A 22,708-nucleotide genomic window follows, 5' to 3' on the forward strand; every position below is an offset into this window, starting at 1 on the left:
CATAATTTCAAAAATCATTCAATTCTTTTTTCTTTTTCTTTTTTGTCAACGACAACTTAAGCGCGCAACTTAATTAATACTAACGAGTTCTCATGAATTAAGTTTCTCGAGAAAGGAAAAAAAAAAAAAAAAAAAAAAAAAAAAAAAAAAAAAACACCTAATTTCTCTACAAATTTTAATAAATCATAAAATCATTCAATCCTCTTTTTTATATAAACAATAGCAATCGTATAAAACTCGATCAATTCTACAAATTTTTTTATAAATCAACTTTATTGAAATTAAAATCGAAAAAGAAAAAAAAAAAAAAAAAAAAAAAAAAAAAAAAAAAAAAAAAAAAAAAAAAAAAAAAAAGTAAGAAAAAGAAAAAGAAAAGTAAATAAAATGAATCATTCCACATAACCATAAATCAAAATCTTTTTGAAATATTCATAAATCAAAAATCCTTCATAACTTGACAATTAGAATTACGTTCGTGTAATTTTTTGATCGATTCAACGCAATTTTTTCACGCAATCAAGTTAATAAAAATCATCCTTTGTTGGATAACAATTGTAATAATACAAATAAATCAATTATGACGACAATGTCAGCAGTTGAGAAAAGAGAAAAAGTATTGAGAAGCAAATAGGAGAGAAGAAATGGCAAAAAAGAAAGAAAGAGGACAAAAAAGACGAAAAAAAGAAGCAAAAAACTGAACTGAATTTACGGTTACGACCACACTAGATTTCGATAAAAAAACGATTTGATATTATAAAAAAAAAAAAAAAAAAAAAAAAAAAAATCTAAGCGAATTTTCGGTTACGACGATACTCGAAGAACGATTTGACCAAAAAGAAAAAAGAAAAAAATTAATTGGATGAATTTTCGGTTACGACGACACTCGAAGAACGATTTGACCAAAAAAAAAAGAGAGAAAAAAAAAAAGAAAAAAAAAATGAACGAATTTTCGTTCACGACAAGACTCGAAGAACGATTTGACAAAAAAAAAAAAAAATTCAAGAAAGAGAGAGAGAGAGAGAGGGAGAGAGAGGGAAAGAGAGCGAGAGAGAGTGAGAAAAAAGAAAAAGAAAACTGAGCGAACTTTCGTTTACTATAACAATTACAACACCCGAAGAAACGTAATCATTAAACATCATCGAAATTGCAAAATCAATTAAATTCGTAGAAGAACGATAATACGAGTGTGATATTACATATACATATATATATATATATATATATATATATATATATATCGTTCACTAAATGATTAAAAAAAAAAAAAAAAAAAAAAAATCATTAACTGGTATAAATCGAAGATACGCATGTAATACAATTACGAAGATACGAAGGAAAAAAAAAAAAATAAAATAAAAAAAAAAAAAAACGAGAGAACAAGAAAACGAAGAGGTACAAATGAAAAGAAGAAAAAAAGAAAAAGAAAAAGAAAAAGAAAAAAAAAAAAGAAGAAGAAGAAAAGAGTAAAAAGAAAATAGAAAATAACTGAGGAACTTACCTCGTTCGATGAAAGGGGAATAAAAATCTCTTCACCAGAAAGTAATACGATTTTTCCTCTCCTTCTTCACGTAGAATAGAATACAAAAAAAAACCGCGATAAAGAGAGATAGATAAATAGATAAACGGATGTATATATATATATATATATATGTATATGTATATATATATATATATATATAAATATATAGAAATGGTAAACTGAACTGAATAACACCTCACATATCACACAACATTATTTTCGAACGCAACTATTATTTTTCATCTCTCTCCCTACAACAACAATAACAACGACAACAACAACAACAACAACAACAACAACAAGAACGACAATAACAACAACCTCTCTCCGTTCTCGAACGATCAGAGAGAAAGAGGGAGGAGGAGGAGGAGGGAGGGGGAGGGTGGGAGGAAGGGAGAGAGAGAGAGAGAGAGTAAAAAGAAAAAGAAGAAAGAAAAAGATAAAAGAAAAATAACCGAAAGAAGTGAGAAAATGTAACGAAGTAAGCGTTTGCAAAATTACAAAAAAAAAAAAAAAAAAAAAGAAAAAAAAAAAAAGAAAAAGAAAGAAAGAAAAAAAAAAGAAAAGAAAATTAAAAGAAAAGAAAATTAAAGAACAATCGCGATGATAATAATCAATTAATTAAATAATTGACTGATTGGATTGATTGATTGCAAGAAAAAATAAAAATTTCCTCTCAAATGTTCAAAGCGAAGAAGAAAAGGTTACAGAGGAAAAGTAAAGAAAAAAATAAAAAAAGAAAAATACGGACAGAGAATTCACAGAGAGATTTTTTTATTCGTTGTCGGTTTGTTCGCGCACGAATTTGGACTCGTCGTCTACAACAGAACGAACGACGACGAATCAACGAGAACGAACCAACGAACGAACGTACGAACGTACGAACGAACGAACGAACATACGTACGTACGTACGTACGTACGAGAAATAGAGAAAGAGAAATTAGAAGCAACGGAGCTTCTCACGTTTCTCGAGGACGGTCGAACAGGCGCAAAAAGCACGCAAACACGACGTACGAGACGCACGACCAACGACGAACGAACCCTTTACGCGCGTTAGAGTTTACGACAAAACACGCGTACGATAAAGAGAGGGAATTATGACTGACTGACAAACAGAGAGAGAGAGAGAGAGAGAGAGAGAGTGAGTGAGTAAAACTGAGTGTGTGTATGAGAGAGAGAGAGAGAGAGAGAGTGAAGATAGGCAACGACTTAAAAAAAAATCAGTAAGAAGACGCGTATCCTCTCCGGTCGAGGGTCAACACGATACTGCGAGATACGCGCCGAGCGCCGCTTTTGCCCGCTCTCTCGTTTGCCGAACATACCCCCACCATGACTATCCTAGCTTCCATACACCCCCCCCACCACCGACGCCGCCTAACCGTTACAACACTCGACCGCCGCACGCCGACCAGTCTAGCGCGCATGTCATTGGTCGAAATGCCGGGTGACCGATCAACCGATTATTATTATTCGTAGATGATATTTTTTTGTTTTTCTTATTTTTTTTTTTTTTTCTTTTGTTTTGTTTTTCTTTTTGTTACGTTCGACTGTTTCTCTTTTTCTCTTCCTTTTACGTTCTCCTTTTCTTTCGATCAAAGTTCTTAATCCATTAACGTCCCAATTATCTTAACTCGATAATCTTATTTTCAATCGTTTTTAATTATCTATTAATTTCTTTGCAATGTTAGATGGGTTAAAAACTATCTCAATTTCTTTTTTCCAGATCATTTTATGCAGATCAAACGATTATTCGTCGATGATTTTTTTTTTGTTCTTCTTCCTTTTTTTTTTTTTTTTGTTTGTTTGTTCGTCTTTTTTCGTTTATTTTTTCCTTTTCTCTCTTTCCTCCTTCCTACACTTTCTCTCGAATATTTCTCTCTCATATTTCTTTATTTCCTGTGTCAATTTTTGTCTCTTTCTCTCTTTTTTTCTTTTTCTTTTTTTTTTCTTTTTTTTTTTTTTTTTTAATCTAATTTCAAAGATCTCAATCACTTCCGGTTTATATAACATCCGTCATTTATTTTTCATTTATCTTTCGACCAGTCAGAACCGTTAAAAGCCGTTAACGAAATGATCAAATGGATTCCAACGTTCAACACCAATCACAGATCTCGTAATTGAGAATAACAGCCAACCAATCAGAAATCAGAATTTGAAGTCAGTCATATTAAACACGCGAATGTGCAAAGTTGAAAACCTTTCGAATCATACAACATTCAAATTCATACATATATATATATATATATATATATATATTTTGGATCGGTGATCGATAATAATTACAAACGTTTCGAATAGACTGTCTTAGTCCCTTTTACTTCGGAATACAACAATTTACGAAGCCTTCGATTACTAACGTTCGTTACCGTGCCAAGCTTACCGACGAGATTGCGTCGTACATATGTACATATGTACATACCATATACTCACACACACACACACACAGACATATACAAACGATTCTTATATATTTACATAGAATGGAAAATTTAAATTTTGTACAATTATATTTTTACATTACATATTATACGAATATTTAATCATCCATATCTGAGTCCTACATACACAAACGAATATAACACACGTATGATTCTTATACGCACAAACACATAAACAATTCTTACTTCATCATACGTATATACGTACACATGCTACACACTTTTCATATATATTTTATCATACACACACAAAACGCACACATGATTCTCACGTACGTATACACGATTGACGCATCACATATACACACACACAACATATGATTTCTAACATATGTATATATGTACTTGAACGTTTGCATATACCGGTACGAAGAAAATATAATTAACGGTGACTTTGTGAAAGAGAAGGAAAGAAAGAGAAAAAGAGAAAGAGAAAGAGAGAGAGAGAGAGAGAGAGATAAAGAGAGAAATAGAAAAGAATACGAGACATACGAAAGAGCAAACTAATTGTTAATTATGCGAGTATCCTCAGTAGCGTACAGGCCGTTGTCACGTTGCAAAGAGAGTTACTTTTCGTGCGTTTGAGTTGAGCTGAGTTGAGTAATATAACCTTTACATACTTTCATATACGTGCTCTCTATAAGGATGCATCCTATTTTATGTGTATGTGTTGTGTACGTGTGTGTCTACTACGATGTGCGCACGTGTCAGGCCTTTGTGAAACGAAAACGAGACATCTTAAGAAAGACGACGTCGAAAACGAGAGGTGAGTGCCAAAGGAAATACTTTAATACTATAAACCGTCATCTTTACTTACCTTTCTTCCATTTTAGCATATAACTTTTCTTTCTTTTCTCCTTTTTTTTTTTTTTTTTCTTTTTCTTCCTTTTTTGTTCGTTCCTTTCTCGTTCGTTCGTTCGTTAGTTCATTTTCTCGTGAAATGATAAAGGAAATGATAAAGGTCGGAAATATTATCTGATTGCACGTCGTTTTCAAAATATAAGTTGATATCAGACGGTATCGCATTGTTATATATATATATATATATATATATATATATATTCTAACCTAAAATAATATATCGCATTGTCGATCTAATTCGAGTTATTGTTGGATATAACAATGTATTACGATGACATTTGAAAACGTAATAAAAGTTCATTAAAGTAATATTAAAGCGTAATAAATGTCCATCAAAGTTAATATTACATCTATGCGTAAAATTATTATTTATTTTGAAAAAAATTTTTTTAAAAATCACATCGATCAACAGTACGATATCATTAAAAAATAAGGATAGAACAATATTTTATTAACAATATTCTATTAACAATTATATAATTATATAATTATATAATTTTATTAACAATATATATTATAATGGTTAACATTGTAATGTTTCATTTTTTAATATATATGTATATTCTAACCTAAAATAATATATTGTGGTTTAATACAAGCACGTTCGTTAAGTATTACGAATATGATAATAATTTGAATAAAATTTGTAATCTATGTTGGATTGTAATTTATCTCGAAAAAAGTGTTATTTTTCTTCAAATTACATCAATTAAATAAATTACACAGTAAAAATGGTATAATTTATTACGATATTAAAAAACATAAAAATAATGAAATTTCGTTTGAAGTATTTCCTAATCAAAAGTAAATATTAATAAATATATATATATATATTCAAAAAAAAAAAAAAAAGAAAGCTGCGTTGCATATAAACGATGTAGATCGAATAAAAAAAAAAAAATAAAAAAAAAATAAATAGATATAATACATAAAAAATATCAGAAGAAAAAGATTTGTTGGAATGTCGCGAAGAGAAAAAAAAAAAAAGGAGAAAAAGAAAAGGAAAAGAGAACTTGGCAAGCGATATAAAACCTTTCGAAATGTTTCCTAAATTGAGATAAATTCAATAGGCGTTGAAGAAAAAAAAAATTGATAAGAGAAAAGGAAAGAAAGACAAAAAAAGTAAAAATAAAAAAGAAAATAAAAAGGAAAAGAAAAAGAAACTTCAAGCTTAACGCTCGAAAGCAAAGCCCGTGATATTTATGAGAAAAGTTTTGTTTAATATTACGTAAAAAAATAATTGTTTTATTACTTTGAAAAATGTTATTAATAATATACATAGGTAGACAAACGATGTATTAAAAATAAATTTTTTTTTTGTTTTTTTTTTTTTGTTTTCTTTTTCTTTTTTTTTTCTACGAAAGTCTGAGAGAGTAGGAAGGAAGGAAAGAAAAAGAAGAAGTAAGAAAACAACGAAAAGAAAGAAAGGAAAAAAGTAAGAAAGAAAAAAAAAAAGAAAAGAAAAATGGCGCAAGCATACTCCATATTTTGTATGAGCAACGCAAAAGATAAAAGGATTGCTTTTAACTTTCCCTTTTCTTGCTTGCTATCCATCCTCTTCCCTCTCGCCATCACGTCCTTCCTCCCGCCAATTGTCCTTTTTTTATTTTCTTTTAATTTTTCTTTTTTTTTAATTTCTTTTTTTTTCTATTCTTTTTTCTATTTCTTTCTTTTTTTTATTTTTTTTATTTTTTTTCATTATTTTTCCTCGAACGTTCTCAAAGAACATTTAGATTACGAAGTTAGTGTTGTCCGGGAGATTGGCTGGCTCGTCTTACATCTTTACTACTTTCTCGTGAAAGGAAGAGAAAAAAAAAGAATAAATAAATAAATAAATAAATAAGTAAATAAATAAATAAAAAGAGAGAAAGGGAAAGATAGAGAGGGAAACAGAGAAAGAGCGGAAGGGAAAAAGGAAAAAGAATAATAGAAAGAAAAAGAAAAAGCAAAAAGCAAAAAGAAAAAGGAGAGACGGAAGTCTCTAAACAGGCGACGATTCACGAGACCTTCGACCCGGTGGATTCACCGAACAACTGAATTAAAACTCTCCTTCGTTACTATCTCGAGTACTTTCTGTCTTTACTTTTCTTCTTTCTCTACGCCAATGGCCATCCATTTTATCTCTGCTAAAATTCTAAGGTTTTTTTTCTTTCTTTGGAGTTATTTCTCCTTTTTTCTGTTTTTTTTTCTCTCCCTCTCTCTCTCTCTCCTCTCTCACTCCTCTCTCACTCCTCTCTCTCTTCCTCTTCATCTTATATCCTTTTACATGCAAAAAAAAAAACAGAAAATAAAAGAAATAAAAAAAGAAAAAAAAATAAAACGATATATTCAGATATATTTAGAATGATCTAAACATAATATACAATTTATATATAATTTATATACAAAATTTACATACATATATTTTTTTTTTTTTGTTATTAAATCGTGTATTGTATTAAGAAAATTAAAAAAAGAAAAGAAAGAAAAAAAAAAAAGAAAGGAAAAAAGAAATATCTGTACATGTACATAGACATTTTGTACGTGTACGTTTTGATACAAAAAAATTTTAAAAACTCGATCGCGAATATTTTACGTGATTTTCAATATAAATTTGAAATTTTTTGAGAAACGCGGAAAATTTGAACGACAAACTCTGTTACATACATACATACAATACATATACATATACATATATATATATATATATATAAGATCTCGAAATGATAGAAAATCTTCTGTTCGTGTTAAAAGATAGACGGAGGATAAAATAAATGCCATAATCCTTTGAAATCGGATTAAGCGTTGGTTCGCTCGAAACAAAGCTGCGTGAAAGGCACGGCTGGTGGTAGTCTAGTAAATTGAAGATTCAACATTCGCTAGAGAGTTTCGTCGTTTGCCATTTTCGTTCTCGTATAATCACACTTAACGTTTGAGCCAATATACCTTCGAGAGCTCTGTAAATTAACTCTGTGTACGGTAAAAAAAAGAAAGACGTCGGTGAGAAAAAGATGGAGGAAAAGTGAAGGAACGATGAAAGATCGGAAGAAGAGAAAGAGAGAGAGAGAGAGAGAGAGAGAGAGAGAGAGAGAGAGAGGGAAGAAAAGATGATTGAAGAACGAATGAAAAAAGAATAATAATAATAATTTTTTTTCGAAAATTCGCAGAAATAAAATATTTCAAGAAATATCTCGGTAAAATGTTGAAGGGAAAAATTTTCTTATCTTTATTCGTCGTTTTTTCCAAAATTATCTTACAAAATTATCGTTTGTTCATACGATCGAAACAAAATAATGATTATAAAATATTATTATTATTATTTCTTTTTTTTTTCTTTTTTTTTTTTTTTTCCTCTTCTTTTACACGTTATAATTCGAGTTGGAAGAAAGGACAGTTTTGATTCTTCAAGGATTAACAAAAATTATGTTAATCGATGAAACGTATTAGTAAAATATTTATTCGATATAACGTATAACATAATAATTATATTTATATTATTTATATACATTATATTTCGTAATATTGATTTAATATATGTTTTATTTAATTATTATTTAATTATATTTATATATAATTTATTTTCAATATTATTTTTTTTTTTTATACAAATCAAAAATGTCTAATAAACAATGAAATTTGCAAATCCATCCGAATTGGTAATAATTATTATAAAAGAAAGAGAGAGAAGAAACAGAAAGAGAAAAAGAAAAAAAAGAAGAATACATTGTTAAATATGCAAAGAATAATGCATTATATATTCCTCCGTATATTCTTTTGAACCCGAATATGCAAAAACCAGACATTTCACATTATGCAGAAGTTATGAAATATAAAAAAGTCACGACATTTATTTTTTTTTAAATACGACACAGATACGTTTGACGTAATATATATGTTTGTCCCAATTCTATGTTTTTATCGTTGCCTTAAAAAAAAAAAAAAAAAAAAAAAAAAAAAGAAAATACTTATGCATAAAAAACTCGCCATACGTATTAATCATTTAACAAATGATTTAACATCTTAACAAAATTCAAATTGTTTAACAAGTTTTAAATAATACTTATTCGTTTGCATAAAGAAACATTACATAATAATAATAATAATAATAATAATAATAATAATAATAATAATAATAATAATAATAATAATAATAATAATTGCATTAATCTTTTTAATTCGAGAAACCATGAATTCGCAAAACTTATGAATTATTATACGATTCTGTAAACAAAAAAAAAAAAAAAGAAAAAAAAAAAAAAAGATCAACAACATTTGACAAAAATCAATGTTTTTCTCGATCTTCTATGAAATATATTTGCGAAATATCGTACAAAATATTACGAGAAAAAAAGAATAATAAATAAATAAAATGAAATAAATTAAATAAAAAAAGGAAACGGATTTTAAATAGACAAACATTTGTCCATCCGCGATACAAATTATATCGATCCTTCATCGAAACTATGCATTTGAATAAATATTTGCAGTTCGGTTATCAGCCTTCGACACGAACGATTGACACTTTATCAAATTCTCTTTAGAATGATGGATTATCCTTTAGGACACCGAATTCATCTTACATGAGTCCCTGGCGCACACGCGAAATTATCGACACAGTGCGAGAATACGAGAGAGATGTTAGGTATCGTGGTCCTCTTCGATTGCAACCATGAACGAATGATATACGACCATCTTTTTCCGCGCGATAATATTGATTTCTTCTTCTTTTTTTTTTCTTTCATGTTTTATTCTTTTATTTTTTATTTTTCATCCTTTCTTCTCTTCTCTTTCGAAAATAATACTTTCATTATCGAGAACACTCTTTCTCTCTCTCTCTCTCTCTCTCTCTCTCTCTCTCTCTCTCTCTCTCTCTCTCTCTCTCTCTCTGTCTCTTTGACGATGTTTTTTTTTTTTGTATGGTACTGATAAAATGAATAATATCGATCGATCGATCGATCGATAAATCGAATTTTGTTCGACGTTTCTTTTTCATAACGTTTATATTATCTATATAGTATTTTTTCTCTTTTCTTTTCTCTCTCTTTTTTTTTTTTTTTTTTTTTTTTTTTTAACATTTGTAAAGTAAAGTAAGAATTTTTTTGGGATCTGCATTGACGAATCTATAAAAATTTTTTTAACTATGAATGTGTGTATGTGTGTGTGTGTGTATATGTAATGGTTAGATATGTAAGTTATATAAGATAAACAATATATGTATTTTTTTCTTTTCTAATTAGAAGATTTGACAAAAATGAAATTGAAGAAAAATTGTTTAAATCCTTAGCACTCTTTTATCTTACAAGTTTCATTTCGTTCATAAATAAAACAACCTATATAATAATAATATACATAATGTCTATATATAATAATATACACAATATGTAATAATATACATAATGTACATGTATACAGATTGAATATGTTAATTTATTTAAAAATAATAAAAGCTTAATGTATTGGACAAAATAAATTCGATAAACTTTTTTCGTAAATTTTATAAGAAAAGGATAAAAGGCAAATAACATATTTCGATCGATCGATTAGAAAAAAAAGTAAATAAATGAATAAATAAATAATAAATAAATGACAAAAATAAAAGAGTGACAGAATAAATGAAAAATAAATAAGAAAATAAAAAGATAAAAAGATAAGTAAATAAATAAAAACAAATACGAAAATAAATAAATAAAAGGATAGATAGATAAAAATGAAAAAAAAAAAAAAAAAAAAGAAAAAAATAATAATAATTTACAAGTTATGAATTGTTCATCTTTTGATGACACAGTTCACTTTGTACATATTACATATACTATATTAATAAAATTGTGCGTGCATATGTGTATGTGTGTGTGTGTGTGTGTGTGTGTGTTTATAACAAACTCGTGATGTTTTAAGTAAATTACAATTTCATAAATAAACATCAGAATCAAACAGTTTCATATTAACGTTAGAAAATTAAAATGCTTTTTCTTTCGTAAACGTAAAAATTTCCCGAAGACTTGTTGACTGCGATACGTTCATCGACCTTAACGGTATACTGTAAATCGACTTCTGTAAATGTTTTCTCACGAGAGGAAAACGTTATATCTGAGCTGCATCGAAGTTTAAGGCGAATTTCCACGAACTTGAGAAACCCCCAACGGGAAAAGAGGTTAGAACTTTCTCCTTCTCTCTCTCTCTCTCTCTCTCTCTCTCTCTCTCTCTCTTCTTTTTTTTTCTCCTTTCTTTCTTTCAAACTTGTTTTCTACGTTTTATCTTTTTTTTTCTTTTTTTCTTTTTTTTTTTCTGATTCCTTCGTTTCCTGTATTCAATATTTTTGTTTCGAACACGCGCGCGCACAAACACACATACACACACATATACACAGAGAGAGAGAGAGAAAGAGAGAGAGAGAGAGAGAGAGAGAGAGTACTAGGGGCTATACCACTTTTACGATCATGTTAACTTCGTCTATCAGATATTTCAAATTTTTATAACAATAATAAATGATATAAATTATTTCATATTGAAACGTTAAAAGTAATGCGTAGAATGTGTTAATAAAAATGAAAATTCTTACTGGCTTGAATAATTTACGAGTAAATCATCTTTGAAATAAGACGAATAATGAACGAATTAATTATAATTTATTCGACAACTTTTTAATCCTATAACTTTGTAATAACTTTAACTATGTTATATCTAACATCGAATCAATACTATTCCGTATTATATGCATTATATGGGATATACATTTGATTTAATTTTTTCTCAAGTGAAAAAAAAAAAAATATTAATAAAGAAATTAATAAAATTTATATTTCCGTCGAACAATTCGATTAATTAATTGCTTAATAGTTCATTTTTTATATATCATGTTTTAATTTTATAAACGCATCAAAAATAATATTAAATAATTTAAAATGCACGAGATGAACAGAATATGGATGCATTAAAACAATGGGAAAAATAACGATTTAAAAAAAAGCATTCAATATTTTATATTCGATAAATCGTAAAGTTTTGTTATAATATAGTTTCAAAATTATTCGTTTGGATTATTCGTATTATTTTTCATTTGGACGTAAGAAAAACAAAATATCAAAATGTCTAAATATTAAAGCGATACGAAAGTAATGATTTACAATTTAAAAACAAAAAAAAAAAAAAAAAAGAAGAAGAAAGAAAAAAGAAAAAAAAGAAAAAAGAAGATAAGAAAAGAAATAAAAGATAAAAGATAAAAGAAAAAAATAGATTGTTGTTTCTTCTTCTTCTTCTTCTTCTCCTTCTTCTTCTTCTTCTCCTATTCGTTTTTCTTCATTTTCCTTCTTCTTCCTTTTTTTTTCTTCTTCTTCCTTTTTTTTTCTTCTTCTTCGCTATTTTATCTTCGTTGAAAATGAGTTGACACGAGTTTCGTGATTCGAAGGGGGATGAATATATTCGTTATCATGGATTTCTCAGGCTTCGTAGGCTGCGTCTTTCTCTCTCTCTCTCTCTCTCTCTCTCCTTCTCTCTTTCTCTCTTCCTTCCGCATACTTGTTTACGCACACACAGATAAGAAGAGAGAGAGAGAGAGAGAGAATGCGCAATGTGTTCTCTTAGAACGTCGACGGAAATCTGAGGAGAGCGAAGGTGGTTTTCGTTAAAGCAAGCCGCATTTTTCAGGAGGCACCGCCTGGCGAACACATTTTTCCGCTTCGCTGAGCGACAACGCGTTCATCCGAACGACTTCAAAAATCGTTTTCTCTCTCTTTCTCTCTCTCTCTCTCTCTCTCTCTCTCTCTTTCTCTCTTTTTGTACCACCTTCGCATCTTTCTACCACCAACTCTCCCTCTCCATCAACGTGTCCGTAAAAGAACGAATTCGACGTGAATAAAACGAATGACGAACACTACCTACCAACACCAACATTAATATCACCAACACTAACACCAATACCATTAACATTATCATCAACATCAATATCACTACTATCATAACCAATATCACCATCAATATCATCACCTACTACTATTGCTAAAAAATTTTAATTATCTCGCAGGACGTCGATGTCGTACACGTGTTTTTCTATAATTGCTCTCTCTCTCTCTCTCTCTCTCTCTCTCTCTCTCTCTCTCTCTCTCTCTCTCTCTCTCTCTCTTTCTCTGTGTGTGTGTATGTGTATGTCTTTTTTTGTCACTCTCGCCGTTGTTATCTTCGTCGTCGTCGTGCGAATTTTATTTTTTACTACTACTACTACTATTCCTACTACTATTGCTACTACGTTATATATAACACACGATCGATTGTTATCGGTTTAAAGGAGATACCCAGATAATCGGTTTGGTATTGGATATATTTTTTTTACAAAACAGAGATGAAATTTTTCTGGTTGGATTTTTACGGGGGCGAGGGGTGGGTCGATGGGATGGTTAATCGATAGTTAGTTCGTTGTATAATCTTAATACTTTTGATCGATCTTATTCGTGGATGAGATTTAATATATGATACAGTAATATTTATACACACACAAATATATATATATATATATATATATATATATATATATATATATATATATATATATATATATATATATATGTATGTACGTATGTATGTGTGTGTGTATGTGTTTATACATCAATTTTATATTATAAATAAATCATATATATATATATATAATTAAATGTTAAAAAATAATTAAACATGGGTGTGGATTTTCTAATCAAATCAATTAGTATTCAATCAAAATTTCTTTTATCACACAATGAATAGAAAAAAGAAAGGAAATCATTTCACTTTATAAAAAATATGACACTTTCACGTTCTAATAAAATCAAACAAAGTAATCTCTGTCAGTTTTTAATAAGATCTCGAACGATCGATGATCTTTTTCTTATTTCTTTCATTTCTTTTTCGATCTAATAAACACACCATGTTCGTTGACATTCGTTCCTTTTCGTTCTTTGAGAGAAAGATTCTCCAAAAAAAAAAAAAAAAAAAAAAAAAAAAAAAAAAAAAAAAAAAAAAGGAAAAGGAAAGAGAAAACAAAACAAAACAAAAAAATAAAAATAAAAGAAAAGAAAAGAAAATTTCTTCCTATCACGTTTCGTCTACCTATTCTTTCGTTCATTAAAACACGTGATACGTTATTACGGATATAATGGCTCGCATTATTTCTAATTATAGTACGTAGGCCCAGATTGCTGTGTCTACGCAATATATAAAAAGTAATCCTTTCTTTCTCTCCCTCTCTATCTCTCACTCTTACTTTGTTCTACAAATATATATTGTATATATCATTCATACAATAATGTATAACATACAATAATATAATAAATATATGTTTGTACATACACTCACAAACACAATAGTGTAATAGAAAGTAAATTAATATTATATATATATATGTACAAACATATAATATTAATTTATGTATGAATAATAAAGTATAAATTTTTTACAATGAAGAAATAATTATTTATTCAATCAATCCGAATAAATAAATACAATAGTATATATAATAAGAAATTTTTCACAATCGACTTTCACAATCGAAATCAATTTTATTGTTTAATAAATGTATATTTCATTTGGAATGACATTTATATTTATAAATCAATTGGAAAATATTTATTTAAAAATGTAATTTCTTATTAATTTTATTCATACATATGTATACATACATACACACACACACACACACACACACACGTAAATATATATATACATAAATAACCGTAAATCTATGTACGAACGCTATAAACGCGTGTATTAAGATTATCGAATTTTCACGCGTTTTCAATTTCACGGATAACGTTATCGTGCGTTTTCAATTTCATGGATATATACCTTAATAAGAGAGAACAAGGGGGGCTGAATGACGTCCGTGTACGAATGTCTATTTAATTCTGTGCTATTTATCGGTAAACCATAGCAGGTGTTACATTTCACGGTGCCACAAGGTTATATTCGAAATTATAATCAAGAAAGCATCAATTCTAGCGATACGTATATACAATAGTTTCCTCAATTGATTTAGATTCAATTTTTTCAAGAAGATCGTCTCTCGTCGATTTAATTGTTCCAATGTTGTTTTATTTATTTACTTTTCTGGTTTTTTTTTTAATTCGTAAACATGTATCCATATCACCGATAATAATAATAATAATAATAATAATAATAATAATAATAATAATAATAATAATAATAATAATAATAATAATAATAATAATGATAATACCAATAATAATTCGTATTGTTTTCCATTGATAAATTATCAAATTGTATCGTTTATATATAATAATATGTCTTATTTATTATACATATTCCAAATTTTATTATTTTGCATAATTGTTGAGTTACGTTTTATTTATTTATTTATAAATATATATAATATGTGGTTGAAATTTCAATAGATTGACATTTAAATTACCGCTCATTCACCATCTTTGATGATGTGTTCATATATACAAACACATAGTTAATTAGAAATTACAAGTAAATACATCGTAAAATCTCTTTGATGTAACAGAGGAAACACATACATTCTCTCTCTCTTTCTCTCTCTCTCTTTCTTTGTTCTCAAATAATAGAACTAATTGTAAGGCATATTAAGCGTTTCTATGCGAAGTATTTTCTCGTCGAATAACTCGACGATAATATTATAACGATAAAACATATTATTATTACAAAATGTCAATTCTGTAATAATTTTTTTCGTTTGTCTTTTTCTTTCCAATTTTCTTTTTTTTTTTTTTTTTTTTTTTTTTTTCTAAATACTTTCTAACGAAAAAGTTCTTCATTGATCCAACATATACGTTATACATTTACAAATAATATTTACGTACCTTTACAAATAATTATTTATTTTTATAATATCTTTGAAGATCGTATGTATAATCTTTTTTTTGTTGATTTTTTTTTTCCTTCTTCTTCTTCTTTTTTTTTTTTTTTTTTTTTTTTTTTTTTTTTTAATTTATTTTCGACAAATAACATTTTCGCATTATCTTTTTGTCTTCGTCGTAATCGTGAACTATTAATGATAATTACTTTTGTAAGGAATGAATTATCATTGCATAAGACATCGCCATTTGAAATCCCTTAAAAGAATAAAAATTGTTTGTATTAAATCCATATATCGATAAATGCAAATTTTCTTTATATATACATATATATATTTTTACATATACATACACACATATAAACATACGCATATACACATACACATATATTATATTATTTTGTATATATCTTACTTTGTTAAATAATTCGTAGGACACTGTTAAAAGTTTGCAGACTGTGAATGAACATTTCTTCATACTTCTCATCATGATCAATAAGTATAACTTTTGTAGTCTCGGTGTTAGCAAATACCATGGTTTTGTGATTCTGAAAAATTTCGTCGATCATCATTTGTTACGATTTTCTTTTTTCTCTTTTCTATTTTGTTATTTTTTTTGTTTTTTATTATTATTATTATTATTATTTTTTTTTTTTTTTTTTTTTTTTATTTCGAATATTAAAAATAACGTTGAAAACGTTCAACGTTCGGCGATGCTCTATTGAATTTTTAAAATAAAAAAGAAGTCTCAAAAATTTTATCTGTAATGAGATTTACATGTCAATTTTGTCCACGCTAAAACGTACGAACAAATCTGATTTAACGTAAAAGAGTGAAAAATTCAGGTAGGTGGGGGCGGGGGGGGGGGGAGAAAGAGTAACTCTCATTTTTAAAATCACATACTAGAAATTTTTTTTACTAAGCTCCACGCACACACCTATATGCGATCGATCAATAATATCTATATATGTATATTCGTATGTTAAATTTCTGATATTTACTTATTTCGATATTTATTCAATTTGATAATAATTTGATGGCAATAAAAAAAATTTGATAAAATCCGTTTAAAATTATCCCACGTATATGTAATTTATATTAGATTGGCCAGTAAGTAATATCGTAATTTTTATTATTTTTATAATTAAACAAATAAACATTTTATAGTACTTTTTTTTTTGTTTTCTTCTTATCAAAAATTCTAACATTATTTATTGGCCAAATCAAGAGTATAATATAGTAGGGTTATTTCTCGATTGAAATAGAATTCTATTGGATTGAGGTCCAATTTTTAGAGAGAAAAAAAAACAAAAAAAAAATAATAATACTAATGTTTATTTAGATATAAAACAATAATAATTTTAATTAAATTAATACGTTATGTATTAATCAACATGAGAATATAATATAGTTATGTGCATTGCAATAGTATAGTATAGTATAGTATAGTATAGTATAGTATAGTATAGTATAGTATAGTATTGGCTCAACTTAAAAGAAATACATATACACATATATTCACACACACACACACACAATAATAATAATAATATAAATTACGAAATTATATATTAATCAACCCAAACATATAATAACATTACATCTGTGTTACAATAGTATAATGTAGTATTGTATTATATTGGCCTAACTTTTATAAAAAAAAAAATTACATATAAATATACATATATATATATATATATATATATATATATATATATATATATATATATAAAATAATATAAATTCCAACATTATATATTAATCCATCCAAAAATATATTATAATACGATTACGTTTGGATAACAATAGTATAGTATAATATTGTATTGTTGGTCGAATTTTCAAAAAAAAAAAAAAAAAAAAAAAAAAAAAGAGAGAAAGAATACTATTGTTTTCCATTTAAATATTAAATAATACTAATTCCCTCCCCATTACCTACTTATTAGTTAATCCTATACACATACATACATACATACATACACACACATACACACACATACAGCACATAAAACACTAATATACACATATATATGTATACGTACAGAGAATCGATCAATGATATATTATGTTCCGTGTAGATGAAAACATGACGGTAGGCGATAACGTTTAGAAATGAGAAGCGTATGGTCAACGTCGGCTAAATGAAAGGGCTCGTTTGAATCACTCATTCAAAAGGTTCACTTACAATAAATGTACTTTATCGTGAAAGAAGCCTCGAGCGTGGGCAGGAACGAGCTCGCATCGTACAAATAAACTAGGCAACCTAGCTATGAATAGCTTTGTGGGAGAAGCCGTAGTTTACTCTATTTTTTTTTCCTTTCTTTTCTTTTCTTTTTTTTTTTTTTCTCTTGCGTACATATGCGTACATTTTCCTTTTCTCCTCTTTTCTTTTCGTTTTTTCTTTTTTTTTTTTTTTTTTTTTTTTTTTTTTTTTTCGGACTTTCTGGTCTCTTCGAAGAAACGCATTATTTCGTACGAAAAGTTCAATGACTGTTTTTAATATTTTTTTTCTTTCTTTCTTTCTTTCTTTCTTTCTCTGTTTTTTTTTTTTTTTTTTTTTTTTTTTTCACTTATCTTAGCCTTTAATTATTATTGTAAATTTTAATGTTATCCGTTAATCACCCGTATAACGTATTATTATTGCATTCTGTATTTGCATATACATGGATAGGGTGGTCTACATAAAGCTTTACGAGAAGTATTGTTTTGGTGTATTATATAAGTATGTCAGTTTGAAAATAATTTTTTTCTTTTTTTTTTTTTTTTTTCTTTTTTTTATGTTAAATAAGAACGAATCGTCATCGAGTAAAGAAGAAAATAAATAAATAAATAAATACATGAATTTCTGAGAAAAATTTACATTCTCATATTTTTCAATAATACGTCATTAAAACTTATTTCACATATCAAACGAATAAGTTCATCTGTTCAAAGAATCATAATATTCGAATGAAAAAAATAAATAAATCATGATGCGTTTATTCGATTTTATGATTGCACGATGATTTTATTAAAATTATTACGTAACACTTTAATCGGATCACCCTGTATATAAATAATGAAGTGACCATTACAACGAACAAATAATAATAATAATAATAATAATAATAATAATAATAATAATAATAATAATAATAATAATAATAGTAATAATAATAAATTGTAATATTTACATTTCCTGAAAGAGATCAGCACTGTGATTCGTTAATCTTTGTCCAATGTGAGATTGTAGAATTCCGATTAATGTCATGCAGAGCATGTGACAAAAGGTTGTGAAAAATTTATACAAATTTGTCTTATCCAAATCAAACTGCAACATCTATAAATTATACAAATTCTTTCTTTCGTCATAATATATTTTTTCGATATATAAAATGAAAGAAATTAATAATTGTAGTTAAAGTAAGATCTTTTGTTATTTTTTTTGTGTTCTTTTATTTTTTCTTTTTTTTTTTTTTTTTTTTTTTTTTTTTTTTTTTTTTTTTTTTTTTTGATCTTTACCATTATTAAGTCAGTACCAATAGTAATCATTCCGAAAACAATGTTAAATGTATAACTCAGATCGCACAACACATTCATTGATTCGACAAACCTTTAATAATTAATAATTAATAATTAAAACAATTCAATAATATATGTATATATATATATACATATATATGTATATATTGTATACGTATGTTAAAAATATTATTATAATTTGTTGAGTTCGATTTTAATTATAAAAAATTTCACTTATACAGATATACATACGTACATACGTGGTGTGATTAAATGAGAAAGAAAGAAAGAAAAGAAAAAAATGTAAGAAAGAAAACAAGGGATTAGAAAAATATTTCTTTAATTGTGATCGAAAAAACTAACTCGATCACTCGATTATGAGAATTAATAACACGATAAAACGTTCCAAAGATCGCCTCTTCGTTACATTTACGAAAGGATAATTTTTCCTCGTCGAATGCATTCTCAAGTATTATTCTGTAAACAAATAATTAGGTTAATGGATTATTTCTACTTAGATAATTATGTATTTGTTCGAAATATTAGCAATCAAATTAACAAAGCTAATTCTGATGAATATTTACTTGACGATATTATTTCTAATCATTTATATGTAATGATAATATAAATGATATGTATATGTTTGATTTGAAATTTTTTTATTTTAAGAAATATTTGTTCAAATATTCATTATATATATATATATAATTATTTATTTATGAATTAATATTGTATATATATATTAATATTAATTCATAAATAAAGTCAATTGTTAATAATAATTTATGTATACACTATTTTTTTATTTGGTGTAATATAATACTTCGTAAATCGTTTAAAACATTTTAGTTTAGAATTATTTTATATAATATATATATATATATATATAATATAATATAATATATAATATATTACATCATTGATATACATTATAATAATTTCAGAAAATTATATACGTGTTAAAAAAATTTTTAATTTTCAAATAAAAATTATATATATATATATATATATATATATATATATCAAACATATTTATTTTTATCATATTATTAATAAATTAATAATCTATAAAAATTAGACGTATCAAAAGAAAAAAATTTTTATGTATTTATATATCATTTTTTTTGTTTTTTTTTTTTAATTTCTTACCCGACTATACGAAACATTGCGCACGCGTGTTGCATTAGAAGTTGAAATGATCCCATATTAATCGTTCCTATGGTACTTAACACCATAAGTAGAAATGAACATATAAACATTCTAAAGTATAAATGCTCGTCCGTATTTATAAAAAAGAGTTCGAATTGATACGGATATATTTCACGACGAGTTTTGTTACTTATTAAGGAGGAATCGATATTCAATGACATTGTCGATAATAATGCTTTAATAACAATTGGCAGGAAACATATAACTGCAAAAAAAAAAAAAAGGATAGAATTTTTCAGTAAGAATTTTTTTTTTTTCGAATACTATATATACGCACTTATTTGCATGCGAAAAATTATTTATAAAAAAAAAAAAAAAGAATAAAAAAAAGATTTCATTTCTCTCTTACACAACATTATTAGCAAATAAATTCTGGTTCCTTCGGCGTATTCTTTTATAATAGTAAATTCTTCGATTGTTTTCAAATTGTACCAATCGTTTTTAATGTGATCCAAAAGTTCCTTCTGCTGCATATAAAAATATTTATATTCATATTATAATTTTTATATATATATATATTTTTTTTTTTTTCGAAAATATTTAAACATGAATATACATTAAAAATGTAACATTAAAAATGTAACATTAAAAAGAAAATGAATTTATTATGAATTCATAAAAGCATGAATGGATATATGCTATAGGATAATGTACATCAATGTTAGTGAACATCAATGTTAGTGAAAAAAATATGTATATATATATATATATACATATAAATTATATAAATCGTATTAATATTTACATTTCTTTGAAATAAATATAAAATAGAAGAGATTAAAATTGAATATATTTGAAAAAAAAAAAAAAAAAAAAAAAAAAAAAAAAAAAAAAAAAACCATCGTAATCGATATAATAAATCGTAATGACATACGTGATTTTTCTTGATAATATTAATTATATAATATATCGTGGCGGTGCACATAGTCGGTCCAAATATAAAGAAAATTTCGGATATTGTTTCTATGGTACATTCTATGGTAAAGAATATGGGTATCTAGAAATAATTACATTCAATACAACGAATATTATTTTAATTGGACAAATTAAAATTATCCAAATAAAAATAGAATTTAATAATTATGATTAATACACGTATACACATCTATGTCTATAATTAAAAATAGAAGTATTTTTCATTGTGGTATAAAAAAAAAAAAAAAAAAAGAAAAGAAAAATGAAAACAAAATATGTCATTAGAATATTTTCAATATATCGTAATTAAATAATATTAGAATATGATATCTAATGTATACAAAAATATTCTAATATCTTGTTTTATCTGTTCCATGTAAAAAAAAAAAGAAAAAAAAAAAAAAAAGAAAGTAAATTATCACATGAAACATGACATTGAAATATTTTTCATTATAGACACGACAAAGCAATAAATCACGATTATAATAAATTACAATATTTTTATAAAATATTTATGATACACTCTCATACATAGGCACACACACACACACGCACACATAATAATATTACACAAACATATATCGATATAATAAAATAACACATTTATCATGATTTCGTGCGACAAAACAAACGTGATCCTTGTATAAATCTATCCCTTGCAACGAAGGGAATAATAAATGTGTGATAAAAAAGAAAAAAAAAAAAAAACAATAGAAAAACAAAAGTAATAAAACAAAAAAGAAAAGACATTGACACCACTTACTTGTCCAACGATAAGAAAAGTGATTAGAACAAAATTAAGATAATATAGAACCGATTGCCACCAATGTTCAGTTTCGTATGGCCAAACACCAAGGATAACGTACATATGTCGATGCAGTTTATAATAAGGATTGTGAAGATAAAATGTATCACCATTTTCGATCATTTTCGTCGTATCAATCTTAATATAACTTCTATTGATTAAGCTAATATCATAGGATAGAAGAGAATTAAAGGATTTTTACTGGACTACGTTGTTTCACTTCGATCTACGATAGATGACTAAACCAAAGTTGGGATTGGTTTTGTTCGAAGATATATACGAATGTCCTACGAATTATTTCTCGTACCTACCTTCACGATATTCACTTAGATGAATCGTCATTACGTCGATGGTAATGGCGGTCATTATCATGGAAAATACGTTTGATTGACATGTACGTATACGTATACCTATGACATGACGGAGGTCATTCTCGTATTACGTTATACCAGGCCCAAACCTCGTAAATTATTGAACGTTCCCACGATTGCATAGCGATTTGAACGTTATTTACCCCCATTGGTAGCACCCCATCCACCATACTGCCATTTCCCCACCCTTATACGTTCTACCATCTACCTTTTCACTTACCCCAATATTCCACCCCATTCGACATCAACCAACCATCGTCCGACACGATGTTGACCTCGGTCAAGTAAATTTAAGTAAAAGTAGATA

General features: G+C 26.7%; 2 protein-coding genes across 8 annotated transcripts in view; both read right to left on the reverse strand.

Annotated features, from left to right (window-relative positions):
- Window positions 1-2,775, reverse strand: part of LOC124947503 — a 195,053-nt gene extending 192,278 nt beyond the window's left edge. The window contains exons 1-2 of one of the 7 annotated variants that reach the window (XM_047489741.1): window positions 2,485-2,775; window positions 1,499-1,559 (exon numbers count right to left, since the gene is read on the reverse strand). Coding sequence is in view for 1 of the 7 variants with exons in the window: in XM_047489734.1 (XP_047345690.1) it covers window positions 1,499-1,562; window positions 1,720-1,733 (78 nt within the window). In the remaining 6 variants the exon portion in view is untranslated. Of the gene's footprint in view, window positions 1-1,498; window positions 1,563-1,704 lie in introns of all 7 variants that reach the window. The other 6 variants (XM_047489740.1, XM_047489734.1, XM_047489738.1 and 3 more) reach the window with 6 other exon arrangements.
- A 12,956-nt stretch (window positions 2,776-15,731) lies between these two features.
- On the reverse strand, window positions 15,732-19,226 carry LOC124947918. Its single transcript, XM_047490726.1, has 4 exons — window positions 19,102-19,226; window positions 18,774-18,919; window positions 16,016-16,148; window positions 15,732-15,859 (listed from the first exon to the last, which is right to left on the reverse strand). The coding sequence occupies exons 1-4, from the start codon at window positions 19,177-19,179 to the stop codon at window positions 15,806-15,808; spliced, it is 411 nt and encodes a 136-aa protein (XP_047346682.1). The 5' UTR covers window positions 19,180-19,226; the 3' UTR covers window positions 15,732-15,805.
- Window positions 19,227-22,708: the final 3,482 nt, after the last annotated feature.

The sequence above is a fragment of the Vespa velutina genome, chromosome 3, assembly GCF_912470025.1.
Source record: "Vespa velutina chromosome 3, iVesVel2.1, whole genome shotgun sequence".
Classification (NCBI taxonomy): Eukaryota; Metazoa; Arthropoda; class Insecta; order Hymenoptera; family Vespidae; genus Vespa; species Vespa velutina.